Consider the following 25,321-nt stretch of genomic DNA (forward strand, 5'->3'; position numbering starts at 1 on the left):
TTAGATTGGAATGGATCATAAAGATCACGTAGTTCCAAGCCCCCTGCCACGGGCAACTGTCCCCCACCAGATCAGGCCACCCAGGGTCCCCCATACAGCTTGGCTTTGAATACCTCCAGAGATAGGGTGTCCACAATTCCTGTGGGAAATCTCTTCCAGTACTTCACCATCCTCAGACTAAAAACAAAATTCTGCCTAATAGTTATTCTAAATCTCCCCTCTTCTAGTTTAAAGCCGTTTCCCCCTTTTCTTATCACTATGAGACCATGTAGAAAGTCAGCCCCCCTCCTGCTTATAAGCCCCCTTCAATCACTAGAAGGCTGCAATGAGGTCTCCCCTGATACTTCTCCAAGCTAACTGAGCCCAAATTCCTCAATCTTTCTTCATAAGAAAGGTGCTCCAGCCCGCTGAGCATCTTTGTGGCCCTCCTCTGGACCTGCTCAAACAGCTCCGTGTCTTTCCTGCATTGGGGGCCCCAGGCCTGGACATGATAATACTGATAGGGCTTCACAAGGGCAGAGCAGAAGGGGACAACCCCCTCCCTCTCCCTACCAACCACTCCTCTTCTAATGCAACCCAGGATGCAGTTGGCCTTCTGGGTCACAAGCACACACTGTTGGATCACGTTCAGCTTTTGTCCACCAGCATCCCCAAGTTCTTCTCTGCAGGGCTGCTCTCAATGAGTTCTTCTGCCATCCTGTGCCCACCTGAGACTGCTCTGACCCAAGTGCAACACCTTGCACTTGCTCTTGTTAAACCTCATTAGATTTTCATGTCCCCACTTTTTGAGCTCGTCCAGGTCCCTCTGGATGGCATCCCTTCATTCTATTGTGTCAGCTGCACAGCTCAGCTTGGTGTCATCAGCTAACTTCCTCAGGGTGCACTTGATACAACTATTTTAGCTATTTGATCAAGATAATAAAGAGCACCACTCCCAAGACTAACTCCTAGGGGACACCATTCATGAGACCAGCCTCCACCTGGACATAGATCTCTTGACCATACAAATAACAGGAAGCATAATACTGAAAAAAGACTAACAGATTTTCCGTTCGCTAATGGACAACACCAACTTTAAGTCTTAATACTCCGTATTAATCCTAAGGAAGGTTTTAAAATTTAAGTTTCAATAAGCTTTTCTTCATATACATTGAATGCAATTTTTCTTGTTAACTAATTTAGATGATCTAATATACTGGTGTTCTGCAGCGTGTCTGAGGGACATACAAAAACGTGATGAATCATGTATCTAATATTACATCATAATTATATCCAAGTTTAAAATTTAGGAGAACATTTTTAAGTATCCTTGAAGCAACTTAAACACTCTATTGCATACTTTGATTAGCTCTGCTCATCAGGGAACCGTATAAACAAAGGAATGCTATTCTGAAGTAAAACTGACTCTGTGAACTGAAAACCTGCAGTAGCATTAAGGCAAATACCCACTTAGTACAGTTCTTAACTGCAGTTGAAGGTGATGAATTCTTGCCTAAGCTAAACAAAAATAGGTGGCTGTCTATGTAAAGCAGTAGTGAATGGAGACTAAGTTACATCTATGATGATATTGTAAAGATCTTCCACAATGAGAAAAGAAATACAGAAATGTTTTGTGCCTTTGGTTTTGTTTTTTTTTAAATAAAGGCTATTAAATTTAGTCATCCATTTCTGATCATTTTTCAACCAGGGCAGTGTTCCATAAGCTAAAAAGAAGATGTATTAATGAGAAGGTTGGTGGCCCTGCAAGTGGCAGGTGGGTTGGAGCTTCATGATCTTTGAGGCCCCTTCCAACCCTGGCGATTCTGTGATTCTGTGATGCAGTCCTCTTTCCTAAGATAATACTTGGTAACTATCGGCTTATTTGTTCCACATTGCCCTAAACCAGACTCCCCCAAAAATCCAACAAAATCCACTGGGTCTTGGGTATTTTTTGTTTTGTTTTGTTTTCCTTCTGTTTTTATCCACTCTCCCCCAAAATATTTCATGTGTTTGAAAACAAGCTTTTAGGCAGTTTGCATCAAAGAAGCAACATTTCAGCTAGCTCATTCCCAGGGCTTTCAGAACTTGCTCTGTATTGATATGAAAGTCAAGAGAGATTCTTAAGAGTAATTCCTTCTTCAGAAGATTTTTTTTTTTTTTTAGAATACAGAGCATTTCGACTTAATTAAGTGAAATTTATTATTATAATATACAGTAGAAGGTTTTCATTCAAGCATTGTTATCAGAAAGAATGTAGTTGAATTTTAAGTCACTTTGAGATCTCTATGTTTATCTTATTTCTATTTGTAACTAGGGAGATATGAAAGAGAAACAAATTTGTTCCTCCAGTTAGTATTGCTTTTGAGTAAAAATGCTGGCGGAACAAGCTCTATTACAAATTATTATATCTGAGAATAATCCAGAATGGAAGAGACCTTTCAGATGTTCCTGGTACCACCTCAAAGGTGGTCCAACTTGTAAGTTAGAATTGGTTGCAAGTCTTCCAATCAAGGTTTGAAGCGACTTTTTAGGCAGCCTCTTCTAAGCTTGACTGCATTCATCACAAATATTTTTTTCCCTAATTTCTCTCCAAAGTGTCCTTTACTGAGATTGCTAGCAGGAACAAATCTAATTATCTTAGAGTTATTTGTAAATACAAGTGAATCTGTACTCTAAACTTCAACTACACGCAACCTAAGCTGGGTTCAATTCAAAGAAAATACTTCTGTGTCACAGCTTCGCCAGGCTGCCCCTTACCACACCAAAGCTGCAATCAGCACAGACAGCATAATATATTTTCATTATTCATTTGAAATATCATTTATATTTATTGCTTAGAAAAGCCAGGTGATCTGTATAAGCACTTCTCCCCATGCAGGTTAGCAGCTAGGGCAGTTCCCAGATAAAAATTATTAAAATAGCTTCACTGATACCACTGTAACTAACAAGAATGGGATTCTCATCCACCCATCAGAACAACGTACATCCAATTTATTTTCTTCCCCCCTAACTAGTTGTAGTCTTGACAGTTATTATAATATTAAAATTTATCATTTTAAAAAGTTATAAGCTTCAATTCTGTATCAAGTCACAACAAGAAGACAGGCACAATGGTTGGTTCCCAATTATTTTCTTTTTAATTTAACCTAATTTGAGAGAGGAATTCAAGTCCTCGTGATAACTGTATCTCCAGAAGTTTTTGATAATTGATGGCCAGATAGACTCACAAATACTTAACTAACCAAAAACCAGGCTATTATGTAGCCTCACCTCATGAAATTGAGTGAGCTGAAATGGTTTGTTCAGTTAATGCTGAACTGTCTTGGCTGTTGTGTTAAAAAAAAATATGGAGAATTCCACACTGCAGTTTCTACAGTGGGTAAAAATTTGAAGGGTTCAGATACACTTACAGGAAACTGAAATCCAAGAGGTCACAACACAGAATTTCTTCAGTTTTGCTGCTCATATAAGTTTCTCTACAGTGTACCTGTGCTGGCATCTGCTCTATTCAAGCATTTGCAGAACTATACTCCATAATCTAACCTCCATGTGACCGCTATCATCTTCCCTTTTTTTCTTTTAGTAGGTGTTTGACATGTCAGGCAGACATACCAACCTGCCTGCAAAAGAACGGTCCTTGGTGTTTGCATAGAGCTCACTGAAAAAACACAAAACTAAACAACAACAAACAACAGAATGCATACATTCCTCAGTTACAGATGAAAAACATGCTTTTTTTCAGCTGGTATACAATTACCTTGAACATGAAGAATGATAAGCAGATAGGCTCCAAGCAATCGCTCACAAACTCTCAGTCGAGTCATTGTTCACTTTTAATCCTTCCTGTGCAAGGCAAGTGGCCCTTCTGCTTGACAAACGTTAAGCTCAGTCTGTTTGGTGAAGCCTAATACAAGACTGCAAGGGTGATTTTGTAACTTTTCCAACTCCGCTTCCTGAAAAATACAGTAAAATAATGTTCAGTCACTACTTGCATTTCTGAAACAAGGAAAGAAGTCTTCAAGATTCCGCATCACACTGAACATAACTGCAAAATAAAATTAAAAAGGCGGATGTTTATTAAGACCTTATTAAGTAACTAAAAATATTAGTAATAGTTAGGATTTTCTAAAATTATGTTTTTGCAAAGAACCAGACCCACGGCGGTTTTAATGGCTGAATCAAAGTTATGATGTTTGTTAACTCACCAGTTGCCATCTTAAATTTTTGACTCGCACACAGCTACCATAGGCACTATTTAACAGATTAACATGTAAAATTAAATTGAATAAAAAGTTACTTTTTCAGACCGCAGCGGTCAAATACCACCCCTTTATTAAGCGTAGTAGTTGTGATCGCGTTCTGCTGCATGAACTTTTTACAGTGATTAAAAAAGGAAGCGTAATTAGGCCTGAGAAGACTCAAGAGCAGCTCTGCACCTAAACAGTGCAGAGAAACAAAAGTGATTTTGTAGGAGGAAGAGGAGAACCCCGAACCCGCCTTTGTGCGGCCGCTTGTTTCGGCGGGCCTGACCCCCTGACCCCTGTCAGCCCGGCGCTGCTCATGAATGCAGACCCTCGCATTTGTGCCGCAATTACTGCTGGTGGCCGCTTCCACCAGAAATAACTCAATCTGTCTGCCGTAAGACCCGAGAACTTTTCATTTTAATTAGTGCTTCAGAGGCATTCACCATGGAGGGAAATTAGCGGCAGAGCCGGGAGGTGTCCGTCACTTCAATTGCGGCGGGAAGGGGCACGCAGCCTCCGACCCGTGCCCTACTTTTCACACATCTCTGACTTCTCTCTAATGAAGCAACAAAGCGCTGCGGTGCAGGCGGCAGCAAGGCCCTGAGCTGTGGGCTCAGAGCAGCCGCAGTGCGGTGCGGGCTGTCGGGGAAGGCAGGCGGCATGGCCCTCGTGCTGCACGAATGGCAGCGTGCCTTGCTAACGGCCTCAGTGCTCTGAGCTCCAACAGCACTGCCTCTAGAAACGCAACAGAACGTACTGCTCTCAGCTTACAACCCCTGTGCATCTCCTTTCTTTAATATTTCAATTTTCACCACGTATAAGCGTGCACATCAAAGCACATGTAACAAGATGACACAACGAACACATCTTTTTTTCCCAACTCCCAATTATTATATCATTGTAACTCGAGAATGCTTATCACCATTTAAAAGAATATCTCATAAATGGAAACTAAAACCCTGCAGGACTGCAACTCTCTTCTGTTCCCCTGCAATGTATGCACAATGCTTTCACACGACTGCCAGAATTACCTTGCTGCTGCTGCCAGCGTCAGTCCAACTCAGCTAGCTCAAGGCACTGGCAGACAGGCACTACGAATCTTGCTGTACCCACAATCACAACATTTCATGGTGTGGCAGGGAAGCTTAAGCTACGCCAATGAAAAATCAGAGATTTAGAACGAAATGCCACAACAGGAACTATGTGAACATGCCCTGTTCTGCTGCCCAGGCTACAAAAACAAGCGTCAAAAACCCAACGGAGGCAGGTTGGGGCAGTCTTCTCAGTCATCACAGTAAAACTTGGAGCTTTTCTACTACACTTTCAGAGGAGATTTTAGACATTTCTCACCCATCCTTTGATCTGTTCCTTGTTTTCATTTCACTTTCTGAGCTAAACTGTGCCAAACAGTTCTCTAGAAACCTTTATTGTTCCTTGTCAGAAAAGGAAATTGCCTGACAAGATTTAGTTCTCAACACTACCTTGCACTCTGATAACTGATACAACTGCCACATAGTTTAACAGATTGAGAAAACAGTTTTAAAACAGACTAGCTATTCTAGTAGTAAATACTACACCCCTAAGTGTGAGAATTTCTTCCTCTGAGAATATCTTTCATTAAAGCAAGACAAAAAAACGGCAACAAAACCACATTTAACAAAACTGAAGGGGCCATGGTTACATCTGCTCAGTTGCCTCTGGACTGCCATTAACAAGGAAGACTGCAGCCACACTGTAGCACACTAAGGCATGCAATAGCTGGAACATCTCCAAAAACTGCCTGACTTTTAATAGACTATTAATAGTCTAGAAGGACACAACTAGGAGAGCACTTCAAATGTGTTAAAGCACCAATTAACTAATAGAGTGTTTGTCAACTCAGTTACACTGAAGAAATTCAAAACCACAAGCCAACCAGTTGATTCCAAAGTCTTCAATCTCTTTTTTTTTCTATTATAGCTATGAAGAAGCATTCAATTACAATCTTTTCGAGTTTTTTATTCATAAATCAATGTCCAATTTGTCTACAGAGTAGATTATTATCCCTCCTAAAAACATTTAAGATAATGCTTTTGTTATTATAACTCTGGCTTTTTTTTTTTAATTGGACCTCAGCTGTGAATTCATGAACCAGGATGGTCATCTAGCCTTACACCTTGTATGACTCCAAAAATATGATGCTAAAGGACACAAAACTTGTAATGTGAACCAAAATGATGTTGGAAGGAGAAAATTTAGGGGTAATTGTTCTTTAGATGTTGTTTTTAACAGCATGACCCCTATACCAAAAGAGCTGCACCATTCCTAACTTCCAATAAAGAATGACAGCACACAATACAGCAGCAAAGATAGTGCTGCAAAAAGAGAATATGTGAAATGCAAACTTAACAAGAATTAGAACTTAAGTTCATTTCAACACACAAGATATGTTTCAAAACATTTGCTTTAGTATATAAAGTACCAGGTAAAAGCAACATTGAAAAAAACATTCACCGTAATCCCTGCACGTAATGGGGGCAAGATGCAACTTAGGTAACTATAAACATGCTACCTCAATCATACAAACAGCTTCAAACACAACCCTGAGGTAGAACAGAATGCCAGACTGTCAGACCTCAGACTGATGCAACAGCAACTTTTCTACTACAAATATTAGAGCTTTAAAACACACCTGATATGATGACAGATAATCATTAATTTGGTTGAAAGAACAACAGTAAAGAATTCAATGCAGAGTAGACAATAATTAGTTCTGAGAAAGGAAATTGTTCATGTAGTTGAACCAACATTAAAGGATCTTAATTCTTAAATATAAAATTCTTAAATCTTGATCTATCATTTTTCATTAAAGAACTAAGCTCAGTAAGTAGATTGTTGAAAATCTCTTCTGGCAAACATGAACTGTCAGTTCAGCTGAGTGTTGCTTTTGTGTAAAAATGATTTGGATCACGTGAAGAACTGGAGTATGAAAACCAGGATGAAATACAACGGCATGACAGTGGCAAAGTTTAGGAATAATTTCTTCTCTAAGTAGACTAGGAGAAGATGCATAAAGGTACTGTACTGAAGTCCATGGACACAGTAACCAAACACATGATGTTAGAAGCATCAGTGCAATGTGGCTGGGAGAATGAGGCAAACACAACTTGAGGACCCTCCTAGAAAATTTTCCAGAGGAAACAGCACTCTAAGAGAGACAAGGCAGATAAATTCAGCATAAGCTGAGGACTGATAATACTATCTGTAGAACAGGAAAGTCCTATGAATGGAGCCAAAAAAAAAAGATTAATAAAGTGAAAGTTGGCAAGGAAAAGAATAATCTTTGAAAGCATAACATGTAAATAAATACACACAAGTATTCAATCTGCAAACTACTGTCTCAACAAGTAGGTAGGATCTATCTAGCCATTAAAATGCATTTAGAACAGAAATTAGAAGACTATTTCCAACCCAGGTTTTTGGGCTGATCTAACTAAATCTAATCCAGAATCTTAACAATTAAGTCCACCATCTGATACAGCTGCAGGTGACAGAAAAGGTGCGGACCCTGAAACAAGTGAGTGCTTATAATGCTTCTAACTCCATATTCCTATTTATAATACTGAGGTTATAATATAACTATTGAAATACTGAGAGCTGAGGTTAACTTTTGATCAAAGTCAAATATAGTTTTAGTCAATTCCATAACACCAACAATTCAAATGCAAGTTTGATGTTCTGTGCTTTTCTTCCTCTGACTGCTTTTTAGAACACATTTCTATGTAGTTAATGGAAGGCATGCCTATAATAACTACAAAAAAGTGTCATACTGAAGCAGATAAACTAACTATACTTAAGCACTGTCAAATGTGCCACATGAAAAACACAGGTAAACGCAGGTAAAACCACTGCTGAAATCTTTGAAGGCAGGAGACAATGAGAAGACTTCTGGCAATTGGCTGCATGACATCAGCAAAAACTACTCCAAACCACTTGTTCATGCACCTATCTGTTCAAGGCCACAAAAACAATTCAGTTGAACTGAAGATTATATTAGGGTTATTTAAAAAATACTACTGATTTCACACATTTTAAACCCAAGATTGTGTGTATGGTTTCCATATTCCTTCACCATCCACAATCTGCTACAAAATTTGAACTATTAAATTAAGTGTGACATATGCTTCTCAAAGGATTGAAATGAATAATATAACCTAATTCAGTGGATATTTATAAATGTATTTATAATGAACTTACAGCAGTGGTGGGTTTGTTCACCCAGAAAACATAAACCCTAACAATTGTTTTCTGCAGAAGTTAATGTTAAGAACAGACTTGATTTTGAGCAGCTGGATGAAAGTCACTGAAATTTACTCTGGACACTAACAGAAGTCTTACAAAAGAAAGGTTCCAGATTGTTTGCAACTACCAAATGTGCCTATTACTGCGGACTTCAGAAACCAAACAAGCAAATCATGACGTATCTGCTTCACAAACAAAGTTGTTAACCATGAAGAAATTAAAGCATAGCTGCTTTGTACCATGCCCAGCACAATTAGGTAATTGGGGACGCTACTCATTGGACTCCTGAATGTCCATCGCACTGTTACGCTGGAATTCCAATTAACTAACTGCTACAAAGTTTCTGTCATTAAATTAACAGTAATGAAATTCAGCAAATGTATTTTCCCAGTGCCATCAGGTACTCGGATCTATCCCCGCGTGTTACAAGCATGATGCGTTCTCTTATTTGAACATATTCAAACAACACTTCACTACACAACTTTTATCCATCCTGACCCGTGCTGTTTTTGCCATTAGCTGGCTGAGGCGTTCTGCCCTTCACACAAGTGCAAGAGGCACCCAGTCTCCTCCCTACCCCAGCCTACATCACCTTCTGCCGCTCTTCCAGGCGCTATCACCCTTTTTTCATTGTTTTTATCATCTACCTGTTATTTTTGCTAGTTCCTTACCGTCACGCCAGTCAACGTGAATTCAAGAAAAAAGATTTTTTAAAATGTCTTATGTTGCTACTGAAAATACCATACGGTTGTACTAACGTGCCTGTGGATGCACTTGGGTTTGGAGTCTCAATTTTACACCCTCGCCGCGTCTCAGCGCGGTGGCAGCGCACTGTCACCGCACTGTCACGCACGCCGGCTCGGCGCTAGCTGCCCGCCGGCCCCCAGCCTCGCCCAGCGCAGTGACGCCTCCGCCCCGCACCGCGGTGCGCGCAGCCGCCGCGCCGAGCGGGGCCGTGCCGTGCCGAGCCCCGCCCGCAGGGCGGTGCCGCCGCTGCCGCTTCCAGCTCGGGGAGAGAGGATTCGGAGCTGGTCAGCCGAGGCGGTTCGGGTCCTTTTCCTCACGGAATACCGAAAAGCAGACCGGCGGCCCTCTCGGCTCGGCCCTCCCTTCTCGCTCCTCTCAGTCCGACCGAGGCAGCGAGGACCGCAGGGCCGTGGCCGGCTGCCAGCAGCGCAGCGCCGAACCCCCCCGGCCCCGCTCGGCGAGGTGCCGCGCAGACTTTCTGGCTCCACGGCCATTGTTCGCATGGCTGCCCCGCAACCCGGCCCCCGGGCATTAGCATGACAATGCCGCCTTCCCCTCGGGCGGCCGGCTCCCCCCGGAACACCTCTACCCCCGGAGAACAGCTCGGGCTGGGGTTGCTTTCTTCCTCTCCAGATTTTCAATCGCCTTTTCCTATTCAAGGCTTCCAGTAACTAAGCACGAAATTAAACGCTCGACAAGCACTGCTGACGAGGCTCAGAAATACCGATAGCGCGGATTAGTAATTACCAAGGTCACAAGAGCCAACTCGGTAACGCTGACCGCAGGGCTCTCGCTCCTTGTGCGGCAGTGTGAAATCCGCTGCCGTGATGTCACCTGTTACACGAAGGGCACACTTTCCTGACAGGGCACAGAGCACATCATTTCTAGGAGGAAGTAACAGAAGGGAGACCATCAAATCATAGAATCGTGGAATCATAGAATGGCCTGGGTTGAAAAGGACCACAAGCATCTAGTTCCAACCCCTGCTATGTGCAGGGTCACCAACCAGCAGACCAGGCTGCCCAGAGCCACATCCAGCCTGGCCTTGAATGCCTGCAGGGATGGGGCATCCACAGCCTCCTTGGGCAACCTGTTCCAGTGCATCACCACCCTCTGCGTGAATAACTTCCCCCTAATGTCTAACCTAAACCTCCCCTGGCTCAGTTTAAAACCATTCCCCCTTGTCCTATCACTATCCACCCTTATAAACAGTCGTTCCCCCCTCCTGTTTATACGCTCCCTAAATCTTCAAAGTGTATTTACAACAGAAACAAGATTTTAAGTATGTACTTCCCAAACAGCATGTAATTCTTATGTTTGCTACCTCTATTAGTTACAGTGCCCTTCTAACTTTAAAGTGCTGAAACGCGCCCTTTCACCCTCTCTCACCATTCTCTCCAACTGCATGAATTGCCTTCTGTCTGCCATGAGCTTCACCACCCACCCTAGAAACTCACATTGGGATATTTTCATAAGGTTGCAGGCTCCAGATGAAAACACGAGGAGGTGACCGCCTCCGCAGTAAGGGCACAAGAGGTGAGCAAGCATTGTCAGCAGCAAGTCTTGCATGGCCTAAAGCAGAGTCCCTGGCAGTTCAGATTAATACGCCGGTCTCTGAACAGCTGTGCCGATGAGCTGGCACAAGGCTGATACTGCCACAGAGGCACTGACCTCCAGCAAATGAGCGAGGTGGCTGGGGTAGCAACATCACAAGCCCTCTCACCGGCAACTGCCCTGGATTGCAAGGAGAGAGAGCCCTGGTGCACGGGAGGTTAACAAAGTTTCCGCAGAAATAAAGTTTCAGCCCAAATAAAGGATAGAAGGGAATAAACCAGCTAACTGCAAGTATTCTGTAATTACAACGTTAATTATCTCATGTAGAACTTGGAAGGAACTCAGTTATGTACTTATGTATAAAGCACACCATGCTCATGCACAGTTACTTCACAAATAACAGAGGTATTAAATTTGATGTCTATATTAAGAAAGTCTATATTTACGGTATAAATTATCCAAAATTACTACTATGCTACATTCAGTTTCTACTTTTATCCTCAGTATTCAGTTTTTAATTGTGAAACTTTGGGAAAAACTTCCAGGCCTTTGGATGAATGCAACTGAGCCTCTTGGACCACGTTAGTATTCTGCCTGGGTATTCTGCAAGGCTTGCTGAGACAAAAGTATGAGTTCAACCTTGATTTGCATTAAACTAAGCGCACTGTAGATTCGCTCGGTTAAATAACTACAGAAACAACATGGCATGCACATAAACTGCTTCTCTTAAGTTTGAACAATGTACTTTCATCAATATAGCTTCAAAGACATTTCTAAGTCCAAATGGTAATATTTCAATTAGTAGACAATGACAGAGTTCAAAGGTAATGTTTATACTTCAACAGTTATAGTCCCCTATTTCCTTGCACTGAAGCAATACTGTTAAAATTTTTCACACAAAGTTCACCAAAAACAAATACACAAGAAGCAGGACTAGAAAGCAGATTAAAATATTTCAAGTGGTTCTATTACTAGCGTTTCTCCATTAGTTACACCAGCTTCTGACTACAAGCTAATATTATAATATACTACGAGAAAAGTTTTTCAACAACCATAGCACAGTAGATTTAAGGACGGTATGTCAGCATGTAAGCTGGTACTCTTCATTGTCTTCTTTCTTCTTATATTAAAACACTTCTCTAGCTAAAACGTTCTTTTTTTTCTTCTTTTCTTTTCCTTCAAGTCATCTCTTCTCTTCATACGGTAAGAAAGTAACACTACATATCTAAGGAAACTAAGAACGTACTGAGCTTATGATGTATACAACCTCCTGTCAACCTTCCTTGTTTCCCTGCTTTTGCTCTTTGACCCTTGTGGTTTATGACAACCTGCCCATTCTCGGTGTTATTTACAAGAAAGTCTTGGACATAATTGTATAATAACATTCTGCCTCCTTGGCCCCCCATCATCCTTAAACTTGAACGTATCTATCTCCTCTGATGTCTCAATAATTCCTTAAACTAAAGTCTTGAAAATAAATGCATCTACCTCCTAATGTCACCCCTATTAGTTTGGCAGTATGGATATTCTGCAGTCATCCAAAGCCACTCTCATGTAACCACCACATTCTGTCTTTTGCTGCATTATTCTGTCAAGGCCATTACTGCATCTAGAAATCCTTCCGCATCTACACTATCAAATCCTTATTTCTTTCATGATTGTTTATCCTTCATTGATCAACTCCTACTCCAAATTATCTGTCAAGGATGAAGACTCGCCTCCCCATCTTTATACATAACTCAGTGGTGCAGGGCAGTTCATCGCCAAATAAGCCATAAGCATCCTGGTGATTTTTTACTACCATTTTTCACAGCACTAGAACAATTAGACACCTGTCTTGTAAGACTGAAGGCTGGGCTTAACCTGAGGCCCATCACCTCCTCCTTGACTCTAGCTATAACTGAAAGATGCATTTTTCAGATCTGTTAACACTATCAATATGTAATAAAATTCCACTAATAGCACTCTTCAAGTGAAAAAACAGACAGTAACATTTGCAGTCTGTTAAGAGACTGCCACAGTCCCTTAGATACAAATAACACCAGGGCCAATCTTCCAGTACGGAGCATTGTTTGTACAACTGGATACGGAAGACAATCTTACACACTGGCTGTATTGTACGTGTACAAGTTTCCTATTTTTAACCAACTGCTGTGAAGGGGAGAGAAGAAAATAACATCAGTCCCAGACATAACATTCTTAACTTCCCAGAACTTGCAGCTGTGTGATATGGAGGAACCACTGTCCTCCACAGAGGCTTCGATGATGAAAACAAATCAAAATCTACAAATGGGAAGGCAGAAAAAGCCTCACCACTATATAAAGGAAAAGATTATTAATCACTGTGATGATGATGGAATGTTGCTTGTCAAACAACTATTTTCAACACTCAGTGTAAAAGCATTCAAAAAACCCAACAAACAAACCTCAGAGCATTTCCAACAAACAAGTAATTTGTTTGGTTGTTGACAAATCCAGATACAGTTATCAACTATATTCAGGCCCAAATGTTTTATTTTTTTTCTTTGTGAATTTAAGCTGTCTTAAAGAGAAAAAAGAGAAAAAAAAAGAGGAAAAAAAAGAGAAAAAAAAAAGAGAAAAAAAAAAAAAAAAGAAAAAAAAAAGAGAAAAAAAAAGAGAAAAAAAAAAGAGAAGAAAAAAAGAGAAGAAAAAAAGAGAAGAAAAAAAGAGAAGAAAAAAAGAGAAGAAAAAAAGAGAAAAAAGAGAAAAAAGAGAAAAAAGAGAAAAAAGAGAAAAAAGAGAAAAAAGAGAAAAAAGAGAAAAAAGAGAAAAAAGAGAAAAAAGAGAAAAAAGAGAAAAAAGAGAAAAAAAGAGAAAAAAAGAGAAAAAAAGAGAAAAAAAGAGAAAGAGAAAAAAACAGCAAGATAAAGTACTGGCATCACATAATAAGGGGAAGCACAGAGAAAATCCTCATTTTAATTTCACCATGTGACTTAACTGCAACACAGATTATTGTGGTGTCAGACTTTAGGGGCACCTGACTTTTTTTTTCTCCCCTAGATCTTCATGTTTCCAACCCCAGTCTGAGCCATGGGGGACAGCCAGTTTGGTAACAGGTACAGTTACCAAACAGTTGCTGGTTAGAGCAAGTATGACAGATGCAATGTAAAAATTAAATAGTTCTGGTTTAATTCAACTTGCTGCTGAGGAGAACCATGGATAAATTCAGGTCAAAACTTGTATTTGCACTGTTCGACTGCAGCATGACAGCTGCATGCGAACACCCCACAAGACTGCTGGATAACAATGTTCAAACTAATGATCTCCATCAAGCAGCTCATGTAGATTTTCAAGAAAAAACATCAGTTGTCCCTGCATCATACGATAGCATCAAAATCCCTTTGTTTCAACACTTGTCTCCCATCTTCACCACTCGAAATCTTGCATGCACTTAAACTTATCTTGAAATTTTTGATATGAAATGTCTCCCAAAGTGCATCCCTATTTCTGAATTGATTCATATTCTAATGACAGCAACTAAAAACCAGCCAATTCTCATGCATAACAAAATTACTTGAATTAACTGCTTAAAAAAAAAGTTGCCATATTCCTTATTCCTGTTCAAAATTGTATGTGAAATAACTTCAGAAATAGTTTTCTGAGGGCAGAAAATTCAAGGAAGAACACAAGCTTATCGTGTTAGTAGAACAAAATAGTACCGATTATTCCTGCTTTTCAAAAGGAGCAGAATCATTAGCAGTGTTTGTAAATAACTTCAGGTTGGTCCACAGAAAGGTGATAAAGGAAAAGATCAAACTGTGAAAAAGCTTGTATGTCAGGGCAGGTTATTGTGACTGAATATAACTACAGGTCAGAATTAAGGCTGATTATTCAAATTAAGTATGTGAGGGAAAAATAATGGGTTACAGGAAAACTACAGATTCAATGAAGGGAACAAATTTTGTTGTGGTTTAAAGAGCGTAAAGAACTATTTTTGACAGAAAGAAAAAGGACAGAACAACTCACCATTCCTGAACCACTTCTAGCAAATGCAGCACAATATCTCACTACGATCAATCCTTTGTCACTTCCCAAATATTTATTTCCATTCCTCTTTCCAGTTAGATGGTTTTTAATCAGTGTTTCAAAAACTAGCAACTTGAAACCACGCAAGTGAATAACTATTTCAAATCCTGGAAAAAGATCAGTGTCTTCGAGGAAAGGTCCAACACTTCGGGGTATGTTCTGCACAACCTCACTGTGAAACCTCTGACCTTCTTGGGACCCTTCTAGCATTACTTTGTCTTCAATAGGCCCATATTTTGTCACTGCAACTAGCCACAGACCTTTTTAATCTGTGTGCAAGATGCCTCATATATATCACAACAAGGAGCCATCTGCACATGGAAACTTATCTGTGTAAGCAACCTGCAGCTTCAGGAAACTCAAGCTAAAAATCATACACGTCAAAGCTTCTATTTTCTTCAGAAGTATGTACAAAACACACAAATACAGGCTAAAGCTTCCCCCCATTTGCTCATTCACATGCCTACTCTTTCAATATACGTATTAAACACTATTGCAACATGTTTCCACAGAGGCAAAAACTCCAAAGGCTATGTCCTCCAAGATTCAGCTGTACAACAGTGCTCAACAGGTACATTCACAAAGCCACTCAAGACACGGCCATCCACCCTACTGCATGCACTGTATGCGATAGCCACCATGTTCACAAGAACAGGTGGGCAACAGGTTCTGCTTACCAAGATGACAGTCTCTCACACCTTTCCAGATGCAGATATGCACTGATGTTTCTAGAACTTCATAGTAAAGTCTTCAATGTCTATTTCTCAATTTCATATCTATTGCAACCTTTTAGTATTTTACAATCAGCCTTACTACTTTGATTAAACGTCTGCTGCAACAACACTGAACTTGTTCTGGTGAGGAGAGCAGCAAGACTCCTTCTGCCTCCACTAAAGGAAATATTTGACTTTGCTCATCCTACAGGAACATATTTTCCTTACCTTAAATTCTCACCAAATGGATCAAATGACTTTTTCTTTCATCATCCTGACTTAATCAGTCATGCCAGAGTTGTGTACTTCCTTTATTTTTTTCCAGATTACATAATCTTGCCTTGTTTCCTGTTATTTTGCCTTTCACATTATTGATAAATATAGCCAAATGAGAATTACTTTTTGGCATTTACATTGTTAGATTGTTAGAAATAACTACTGACATTATCACAAGTCAGTTCATAGCAAAGTCCATGGAACAAAAAGCTTTTTTTTTTTTTTAATAACTTATCAACAAATCATCCTTCATTCTACAGCATTAACAGACCTTTCTGTTAAAAAAAAAAAAGGCAGAATATTTAAATGGCAAATAACTAACCAAGACAGTAATATTTACTGCCTAGTTACTCGGATTATATTGCACTGTACGTATTTTTATGAAGTTTTGAAATTGACTACTTAAGTTTTAAAATACTCAAATTACTCAAGACTCTGGAATCTTGTACTGTGTTGTAAGCACAAAACAATTTTGAAATACATGATAAAAAATAAACCTTCTTTACCAAGACTTTGTTACGGTTTATTTTTCATTTTTTAAGCATACCACATCTCAGAAACAAGGAAACCAGCCATTTCCTACTGCACTAGGGGGAGAAGGAGAAGTCGTACTTCAAATGAAAACAAAACGTTCCTTGCATTATTGTTTAGAACATAACTACATATTACCATTCTTAATTTAAATGTTTAACTTTAAACAAGTCAAGAAATAACCAAAACAGAAAATCAGGAATGTTTCTAACTGCATAATACTGTCTGTAAAATACATTCCCGTCAACATAAACATCTTCAGATCGTTCTGTGAATGCATTCCCTCTATACTTCTCCCATCTCCTTGTAATTGATTCTCTACACTACCATACTTAGTTCCCATCCACAGATACATAAATAAGATACAAAATTGAACCTTATAGAATAATAGAACCGTTTGAGTTGGAAAGGACCCTTAAAGGTCAACTAGTCCCCTGCAATGAACATGGACATCCACAGCTAGATCAAGTTGCTCAGAGCATAGTGCAGCCTGACCTTGAATGTCAGGAAGGATGGGTTTTCCACCACCTCTCTGGACAACTTGTGCCAGAGCTCACCACTCTTATTGCCTCCTCTTGCTACACAGGAACTTGCCCAGATTTCTTAAGAGCTGTTACTCACCAGACTTTCAAGAGGAGATTCTGAGCTTAACAGGTTCAACATAAAAATGAGAATAAAAGGACTGCATAACTTGATCTTCCTGAACCTGACAGTCTTGGTCCACCAACCAGGAAGTGTCATGTGTTAAGCTGTCTGAGAGCAAGATGGTCATACTACTGGAACAACTCGGGTGAAACTAGGACAAATGGATCTAAAAAAAGGAAGTACTGTCAAGAGGACATCGACCACAAATTAGACACACACTACTTTCCGAAGGTCCAGCAAAATGTGTGACGGCATGCATCAGAAGAGAACGACTCTAGAGTGGAATCACTGGCACTTCCTGTTTTGATCAGCAGATAAAAAAGAGGACACGGATTTCTGGTTACTCCACTCCTGGAAAATGCTGTGAGCATACTGACCTGCATTTCCCATTTGTGGTTTGAGTCTGAAGTGGCTGAGCCTGTTTGCTATAGAATTAACTCCTAGCCAATAGTTTGCTGCCAAGAAAATTCAAAGACAGCTACCCCAACCTTTTAGAATAATTGCTTCCTTATTCAACAGAGGAGATCTTGATGATTAATAAGAAAACCATTGCAAGAAAAACATCTCATAGCTTGAAGATTTTGTTCTGAAACACTTGACATGTGATCCTAAATGAAGAAGCTCCATCACATAAGATGAGATAGCCCTACCACCACCAGCTTGGGAGGAGAAAAAGGTGACTCTACAGGCAATAGAAGCTGAAAAGTAGGAATTTATTCCAAAACTGTCAACTGAAGTAGCTGGTTAAACACCACTATATCAGAGGTCTTTAATCTTCTTCTAGTTATTGCCTGCTAAAGGCAAGACGACTTAAGGGAGTATTTTAAGGTTTAATGGAAAATATATATTGAAGTAATTCAGGTTGTTTTCAACACCCTGAAGAAAAACTAATCACACAAACAAAATCTTTATATTAAATAAAGAGACAATATGACATAGGAGACTAGTTGCAGAAAGTAATAAAGAATGTACGGCCATATTGATTAAGTGCAGTATACTATGCCACATTTCTCCAGTTACATCATGCAAATGCTGAAGACTTGCACAAATTCACAGTTACAATCAAGAAGTAGGCATTTACCCCACTAAGTAAAACGCGAGAGAATTTTACAGCACCCCAAAAATAAGGGACAGCTACCAGAAGTACAAGGAAATGCCAAATTAAAAAGACATTCTGCATTAAAGAGAGACCAAGATAAATGAGGATTATTTCTCATCTTGAGAGGTCAAAAGCTGTCAGAGATGCATGACATGCTTCACTGAACCTTAACACAGAGGAGATAGTCAAAAACATTTAATCACAAATGTCTTGGTATACCACTTAAGAACTAACATATGAAGTTTTAGATGATAACATCATCTTTTACACAGCATAAATTTACAATTAAAGCATTCACTTTCACAGGGTTTTGTGGGTGTCAAAATGCCCCCGCCAAAAATTCAAGTGAAAGCTGTGAAATGGAACACTGCAGGCTGATCTCACTCAAGGAGTAAATTGGCTGACCAACATCCGGGATGATACACTCCATCTAAAGCCAGTATTTATATTCTTTCCCTCTTTTGGCTCGGTAACCTTAATTTCTTGTTTTGTACCTGGCTATTAAAATTAAATTACAAAAGGAATGAAAAGAGAAAGTAGAACATGTACAAATAGAAATGACTGGCAAAAAATTCTGGATTTATTTGGTTCAAACATGCTCCCTCTTTTATTTTCATGCTTGCTGACTTTCAAGTCTGTAATCTTTAGTAAAAACTGGACAAACTGTGTCATGATAGTGAAATTTTCTGGTGGAATAGTGGTACTTTTTTACTTTTTGTCAGATCATCTGTTCACCTACAAGAAAAGCATAAAACAACTTCCCCTCTCCATCTACTGCTAATAATCTAACTATTGAAAAATGCAGTGCACAAGGGGCAGAAGGGGGACGGGAAGTAACTTGTGGAGTTTTTATGGCTTTGTGGTATTATTTTTTTCCTCCACTATTCTATTTTTAAAAGAGTATTTCATCTGGAGTTTTCAGTCCAGGTGCATCTACTTATGCTCTGCCACATGACAGCTTTTGCCCAGCCTCATCAGAGAAGAAAAATAAACAAATATTGGCAAAAAAAAGTCCCTTTCTTTTTCCCACTGTGCAACAGAAGGGCATCTGCCCATTTTCCAGTTTATTTCAAATAAGGACAGTATCTTAAGACACTTAAGAAGAAAATACAGGTGGTATTTCATTTCTTACTTCAACCAATCTACATATGCAGTCTCCAAAAAACTAACTTTTCATGGAAGAGACTTGAGGAAAGGAGAGAGATTTTTATGAAAGTTTTCCCTTTACCTCTCAATCAGCTACTGCATCAGCTCTACATGCATTAGGAATGGGATCATTGAGAACAGTGGGCAGTAGGATGAAAGAACTATTCTATGATGACGGATTCCCCACCCTTCACGATTCTCTACTCCTATAAAACCCCAATAATTACCCAAACACATATTATCCTTTCAATTCCACACATTTATCATTCTTCTCATTGGCTGTTGTGGTTCTGATGTCCAGAGCAGACTGTCCTGTTTAATGAAGCTCTTCAATGCTACAGACAGCCCCTAACGTATACAGTCTCCTATTAGCATGAAAAAGTTCTCCACAATCTCTGTTCTGATATTTCTTTGTAATTGTGGCCAAGAAGAGAAACTTATTTCTGGTAGACAAAAGAGATATCTTTTAAGACAGTGACACATCATGAGAGAACTCTATAACAATTTAAAAAAAAAAAATTATAGAATCACAGAGCTGGAAGGAACCTCTGAGGGCCATCTAGTCCAACTGCCCTGCAATGAGGGACATCAGAGCTAGATCAGGTTGCCCAGGGCCTGATCCAGCCTCACCCTGAAAGTCTCCAGGGATGAGACATCAAGCATAGCACTAGGCAACCTGTTTTCGTGCCTCACCACTCTCACTGTATAAGATTTTTTCCTTATATCTAGCCTGTTACGTATTGTTCAGTTGTCTGTGTCATTGGATGAGATATGATCTGCTCCTCTCCACTGGGAAAAAATGGGAATAAATTTGTTTTTAGCTTTGTGTCAATGCAAAGCCTCTTATTTTCAGCACTGCCCTTTAACTTTTTAGTAGTGCATAAATGTGCTATATCTAATGTTACTTTGGCTGCAAGAAACACAGTAGAGTTGGTCTTTGAATTACCCTTTCTCCAATCTGTGGAACATGTGGTTAAATGCAAAAAAGACTAAAAGCTTGCCTATCTTCTTGTACTGTCAGGCATAGAAACTTGAGTAAAATAGGATTATTAAAGCTAACATAAATCAAGATGTGTCCCATGTATACCAGATTAGGATCTTCCTCACCTGAAGTACTGTAGATTTGACTACAGATTTTGCACTCTCCAGCATGAGTTCAAGCTTTAGAGCTTTGTCAATTTGTTTATGGTGTGCCGAAAGTTACTGTTTTCAAATAACAAGTCAGCAGAAGAAAAAAAAACAGGTTAGTCAAATTCTATGTTGATCTTTTCCTTGCAGCATTTTCTCTAAAACCGTATGTTTCTTTAAATAGGATGTATCAGTCAAACACAAAAACTCCTTTCAACCTCCCCTGGCTGATCCTTGGATGTGAAAGAGACATAGAGCTGCTGTACTTGAAGTTTCTATTTTCTCGAAAAGAGATTTAAGGTGAATTTGTAATAGGGGCCATAAGCTACAGAACTAACGTAATCCAAGAAACAAACTTCCTTTGAAAAAGAACAGATAATGACTGGAGAAGCCTGACAGTGCAAGTCTCTGAAGCTGTTCCATCTCTTATGAGACAACGTTCGCACCCAAATGGGAAAAAGTGAGAGGAAGGGCCAACAGTCACAGATCTTGAACGCTGTATGTGGGCATTGCCTCAGCAACGACAATGAGAAGACAGAAGGGCCAGTACCAACTGAATTAATGTTGCAGAAGAGAATTCTGAAACGTGTCAAAATCCAACATAACAGGATGATTGTAATTAGTGTCTTAATTACGTAAAGGAAAAAATGCTTCAGACACTGCAAAACAGCAAACTTGGAACAACACAACAAAACCCCATGCACAGAGTTCATAATCAATCACAGGAATGACTTCAAAATATTAAGGCAGTGGAATTTAGTATGAAAAATCATTACTAATAGCAGTAACAATAGAAAAAACAGCGTAATAAAACTCTGTAGCCATCAAGCACTATGCCAGAGGACAAGATGGCCAACAGGCATCTATCACTTAGCAGCAAAACTAGTCATTTACTTCCACTAAAAGATTAATTATAACTGTGACCTGACTATAACCCGGCAGGTTACAGCAAACAGAATTTGTATAGTAGTACCTTTTCTCCAATCTCTCTCAATAAAATAGATATCTGTATTTGATACTCATTTGTCGTCTTCTCTTAAGTGAAACACAGAACAGAAAGAAGACCAAACAGCAGTTTCAGCATAATGTTAAAAACACCGTCATCAGTATTAAGGAAAAAAAGCAGCAGCTTTAAAATTTTTTAAAGGTGGCTGCTTATCATATGCATATTTACTCTGGAAACATGAAAAATATTTTTGATATATTTACCTTACTTCAGAATTAAGAAACTGAATGAAACTATATTGTACTTCAAGCTTCCTCCAGACTGTTTTCATCTGTATTTCCACTTCATTAGTTCAAAGGTGGTATTATGGAAACGCATATTTCTATTAATCTGCAAAATAAAAAAATTTGACTTACGAGTTATCCAAAGAAATTGCATTGACAGCTAATAGTACATAATGCAAACTGCATATTGAAGATCCTGATATCCGAAATAATGAAAGCCATCTGCTATTATGAACTACTCCTAGGAAAAAAACAACTTTTTAGACTCTTACATTGCTAGCAGTTGTATAGTTACATAATATTTGTACTGAAAAGCATTTTCAATTCAATTTAGGTGACATACAGGTTTGTTGAAGATGATGGGAACTCCTGGGGAGGAGGGATGCTAAAAGTCCCTCTAAATAGGTTTCCTATGTGCCTTTCTCATCTCTGCCAATTACCATCTAGTAACTCCTGGATTCACCTGCCCTTCAGCAATCAGGTTTACAAACCACTCAGTTTCTCCAATTTTATTTCTAAAACAGATTAGGGGACAGATGGACGGAAAAAAAAAAAAGAAACAATGCTCCAATCAATCTTTACAAACCACTCAAGAATCTTCAGGACTGCAGATTCACAACAAAAATAGACTCGTATCACCGCACTGGTTCCATCACACAAGGAACTCCAGTATTCTGAGAAATCATCACTAGGTTTATTGAAGTTACACACGAGCATGATTGCTCCTGAGAAGAAAAAGCAAGCCAGAAGTTTGGAAATAAAATAGTGAGTTTGATTTTTTGTTCATGTTTGTGAAACAGCCTACATCCAAACATCAGAGAAAAGCAAGGGGCAGGATCTCACACAGCATTCTAACAGTTGAGAGCAAGCCTGACTTGTGTCAATGCCCTTGGTTTTCGAACATAACATGAATTTTGGGCTTATCAGCTTTTCTATTTAGATTCCAACTTGAGCATGTGGCACATATTGCCAGCTCTTCCCATTTTAGCACATCACAATTTGTGAATGTTTCTTTTCTGTCTGAAGCTTTTAGAAACATCACACAAGAATTTTATCACTAAGAACTTCCAGTCTCAAGACAGCAAACATGACCTTGACAGTAAAACAGAAGCTCAAACATCACTGACACAGACGTATGGTTAAAAATATACAACCAATCTTACAATCTAGTAATTTAATGCCTTATTTCTGAATGTGAAGGCCAACAGCATTAGGAACAGGGACGGATGAAGCATGCACCCACATGATTTCTAGCAGAGGAAAAGTCTGTGTCCACTTCCTGTTTCCTTTCTAAGCTCCATAAGAACATTTATAATCACAAGGTCAAAATACTTCTGTCTCCACGTCCATTTATAAGTATTGCTCCTAACACAGTGAGGTTTAATAGTCCTGGTAATAAATAATAAATCTGTGCAAAATGGCAATCTGAAACCATCCTGAGTATCGGATAGCAGCAGTTCTTCAAGACAACTGTCTCCACTGAGCAGACAGGCCGACACTTGACAGCTATTTCTTCCATGGCAGAATAGAAAAAACATTCTTGCCATGCAAAGATGCTTTGTGGAGTTTGGTTTTGCTTTTTTAAAAGTAAGCTTATAAAGAACCTGCAAAATAAATCCATCTCTCTCCCTCTCTTTAATCAACGTATTTAAGTAAAACCCTCGCAACCTCTACAGTGTGCCTATTAGGTTCTCTGCTCTGGACAGATCTGATTCTTTCACATCAGCCTTACCACCGGGTAACATGGGCACCGCCTCTTTCAAAACTTATTAAATTTTTGTGTCAACATCAAATTCATTGCCTCCTTTTTTTCTAGAGGGCTACAAAAATGTCAGAGATGAGTGAAGTTAATGATTAATTTATGCGTGACCTCATTCTGTTACTTTTATACAATTTCTTCATCAGCATGAGATGCTATGTCAGAATGTACTTTACTTAATAAAAAGCAGTGACTTATGTTATTGTTATCCAGAATGCTCAATTGCTAACAGTAGTTTTTCAAAATATTTTATGTCATTCTCAGTGGCATTTTGCAGAAAAACGTCATCAGTAACAAATCAAACTTTTGAATAAGTTATTCACAATGCATCTTCACTTCATTAGAACTTTATCTACTGCAGTGACTACAAGAAGCACTAACAGCTTCAGAAGCACACAGGTATATAGTTAAATATAAATCCAGATTGATCTGGAAATTTTTATAAGAGGATTAAATTTGAATTCTTTACACACTATTAACTCAGGATGTCACCACTCAATCTAAAAAAGAAGCTATCAGAATTACATTAATATACTAATTATAATATACTTGCTAACCTAGAGAAGTGTAAGTTTGCAATCACCAGCAGGTCACAGGGAACAGTTAGAATACCCAGCCTGGAAGGACCCCCTATTGAGTTCTGCACCACAACTCACCTACCCGTGCCTGAGGGCTGAGGTGGGTTTTCCATCCTCCCCATGGTCACAAAGGGAAAACCACAGGATGGTACATGGTGTGTACTCACTATATCCTCTTGAGCAGAGGAGCGCTTACTTCTAATAGCTGAGATTGGTTTGTACAGGTGGGGAGCAAGACACAGCATCTTTGAATTGATGGAACTCCTAGGACAGCTTCTCCACAGCCCAGAGACAGGCCCGCAGATAGGAAGACAAACTCTGTTGCCTCCTAGTTCCTTGGGACCTTTGCTGATAGTGAAAGGCCCTGCACAATGCAGCAACATCAGTGTGTTATCAACATTGTTCTTCTCCTAGAAACAAATCATAGCATCATAGCAGATGCTCTAAAGAAAACAATTCCATTCCAGCTGAAACTCAGACACTACCTTGTCAGTTTTCAGCTTTGATATGTAATTTTTATTTTAAATCTTAAATGACCTACTGCTCTCCGAAGCATCTTCTTGTAGTTGGGGAAAAATGAGAATTACCCTTTATTTCAAGGACAATTAAAAAAGGAACATTTAATATAGGTTAGAAATTTTAGAGTAGAACAAACAATCACTAAGTAGATGAAGGGCTTTGATATGTGGCTGCTAACATCCAGTAGTTGACAAATCTATAGCTGAATAAACACTACAGCTTTTAGCCCAGAAACAAAGAGGAATGGTCAGGACAGAGGAAGCTTACAACTGCCAGAAGACAGCATGCTAAGGAAGGCTCTAACTTTTAACAAAATCTGACTTAGCACTGAACTTAGGAAAAGAAGGTTGAAGGTGGCAAATACTCGCACAGAAATTTTTGTTATCAAACTTCTTAAAGTCATGTGTGCATTTTACACGCAAATTCATGTTTAGTTAAGGAACATAAATATAGAAAAATCTTAATTGAAATATTAACAGTCACAGTAATTCAACTGCAATTATGTACTGATCACAGAAGGACTCATAGGTACAGATTATGGATTAAACATCCCTCAATTAATTCCAGTTTCCAGCTAGATCTTCCCCATTTTCAACTAATCCAGCCTCCATCATTGCTTCACTTCTGCTGGGTTAACCATTCAGCTGGCCATACCTCCGTCCCAATTTTTGAAACAGAATCTTGTTTTTAAAGTTCCTACAAATTCTAAGCATGGGCTTGGTGATATCAGACCAAAAAAAAAAAAAAAAAAAAAATCAACAAAACACAAAAAGGAGGCAATAAACTTTATGGGAGCGTGAGCAAAGGGGAGAATGGGGAAAGCAGGTGGTGCCAGCAACATGTCT

The 25,321-nt window shown here is 39.2% G+C and overlaps 1 protein-coding gene across 2 annotated transcripts in view; it reads right to left on the minus strand.

Moving 5' to 3' along the window:
- Positions 1–25,321, minus strand: part of BMPR1A (bone morphogenetic protein receptor type 1A) — an 81,212-nt gene that overhangs the window by 21,976 nt on the left and 33,915 nt on the right. The window contains exons 2-3 of one of the 2 annotated variants that reach the window (XM_031602457.2): positions 21,600–21,726; positions 3,737–3,932 (exon numbers count right to left, since the gene is read on the minus strand). In XM_031602457.2, the coding sequence (XP_031458317.1) occupies positions 3,737–3,803 (67 nt within the window). In that variant the 5' untranslated portion in view covers positions 3,804–3,932; positions 21,600–21,726. The remainder of the gene's footprint in view (positions 1–3,736; positions 3,933–21,599; positions 21,727–25,321) is intronic. The other variant, XM_031602458.2, reaches the window with a different exon arrangement.

Source organism: Phasianus colchicus, chromosome 8 (genome assembly GCF_987193195.1).
Source record: "Phasianus colchicus chromosome 8, bPhaCol1.hap1.1, whole genome shotgun sequence".
Classification (NCBI taxonomy): Eukaryota; Metazoa; Chordata; class Aves; order Galliformes; family Phasianidae; genus Phasianus; species Phasianus colchicus.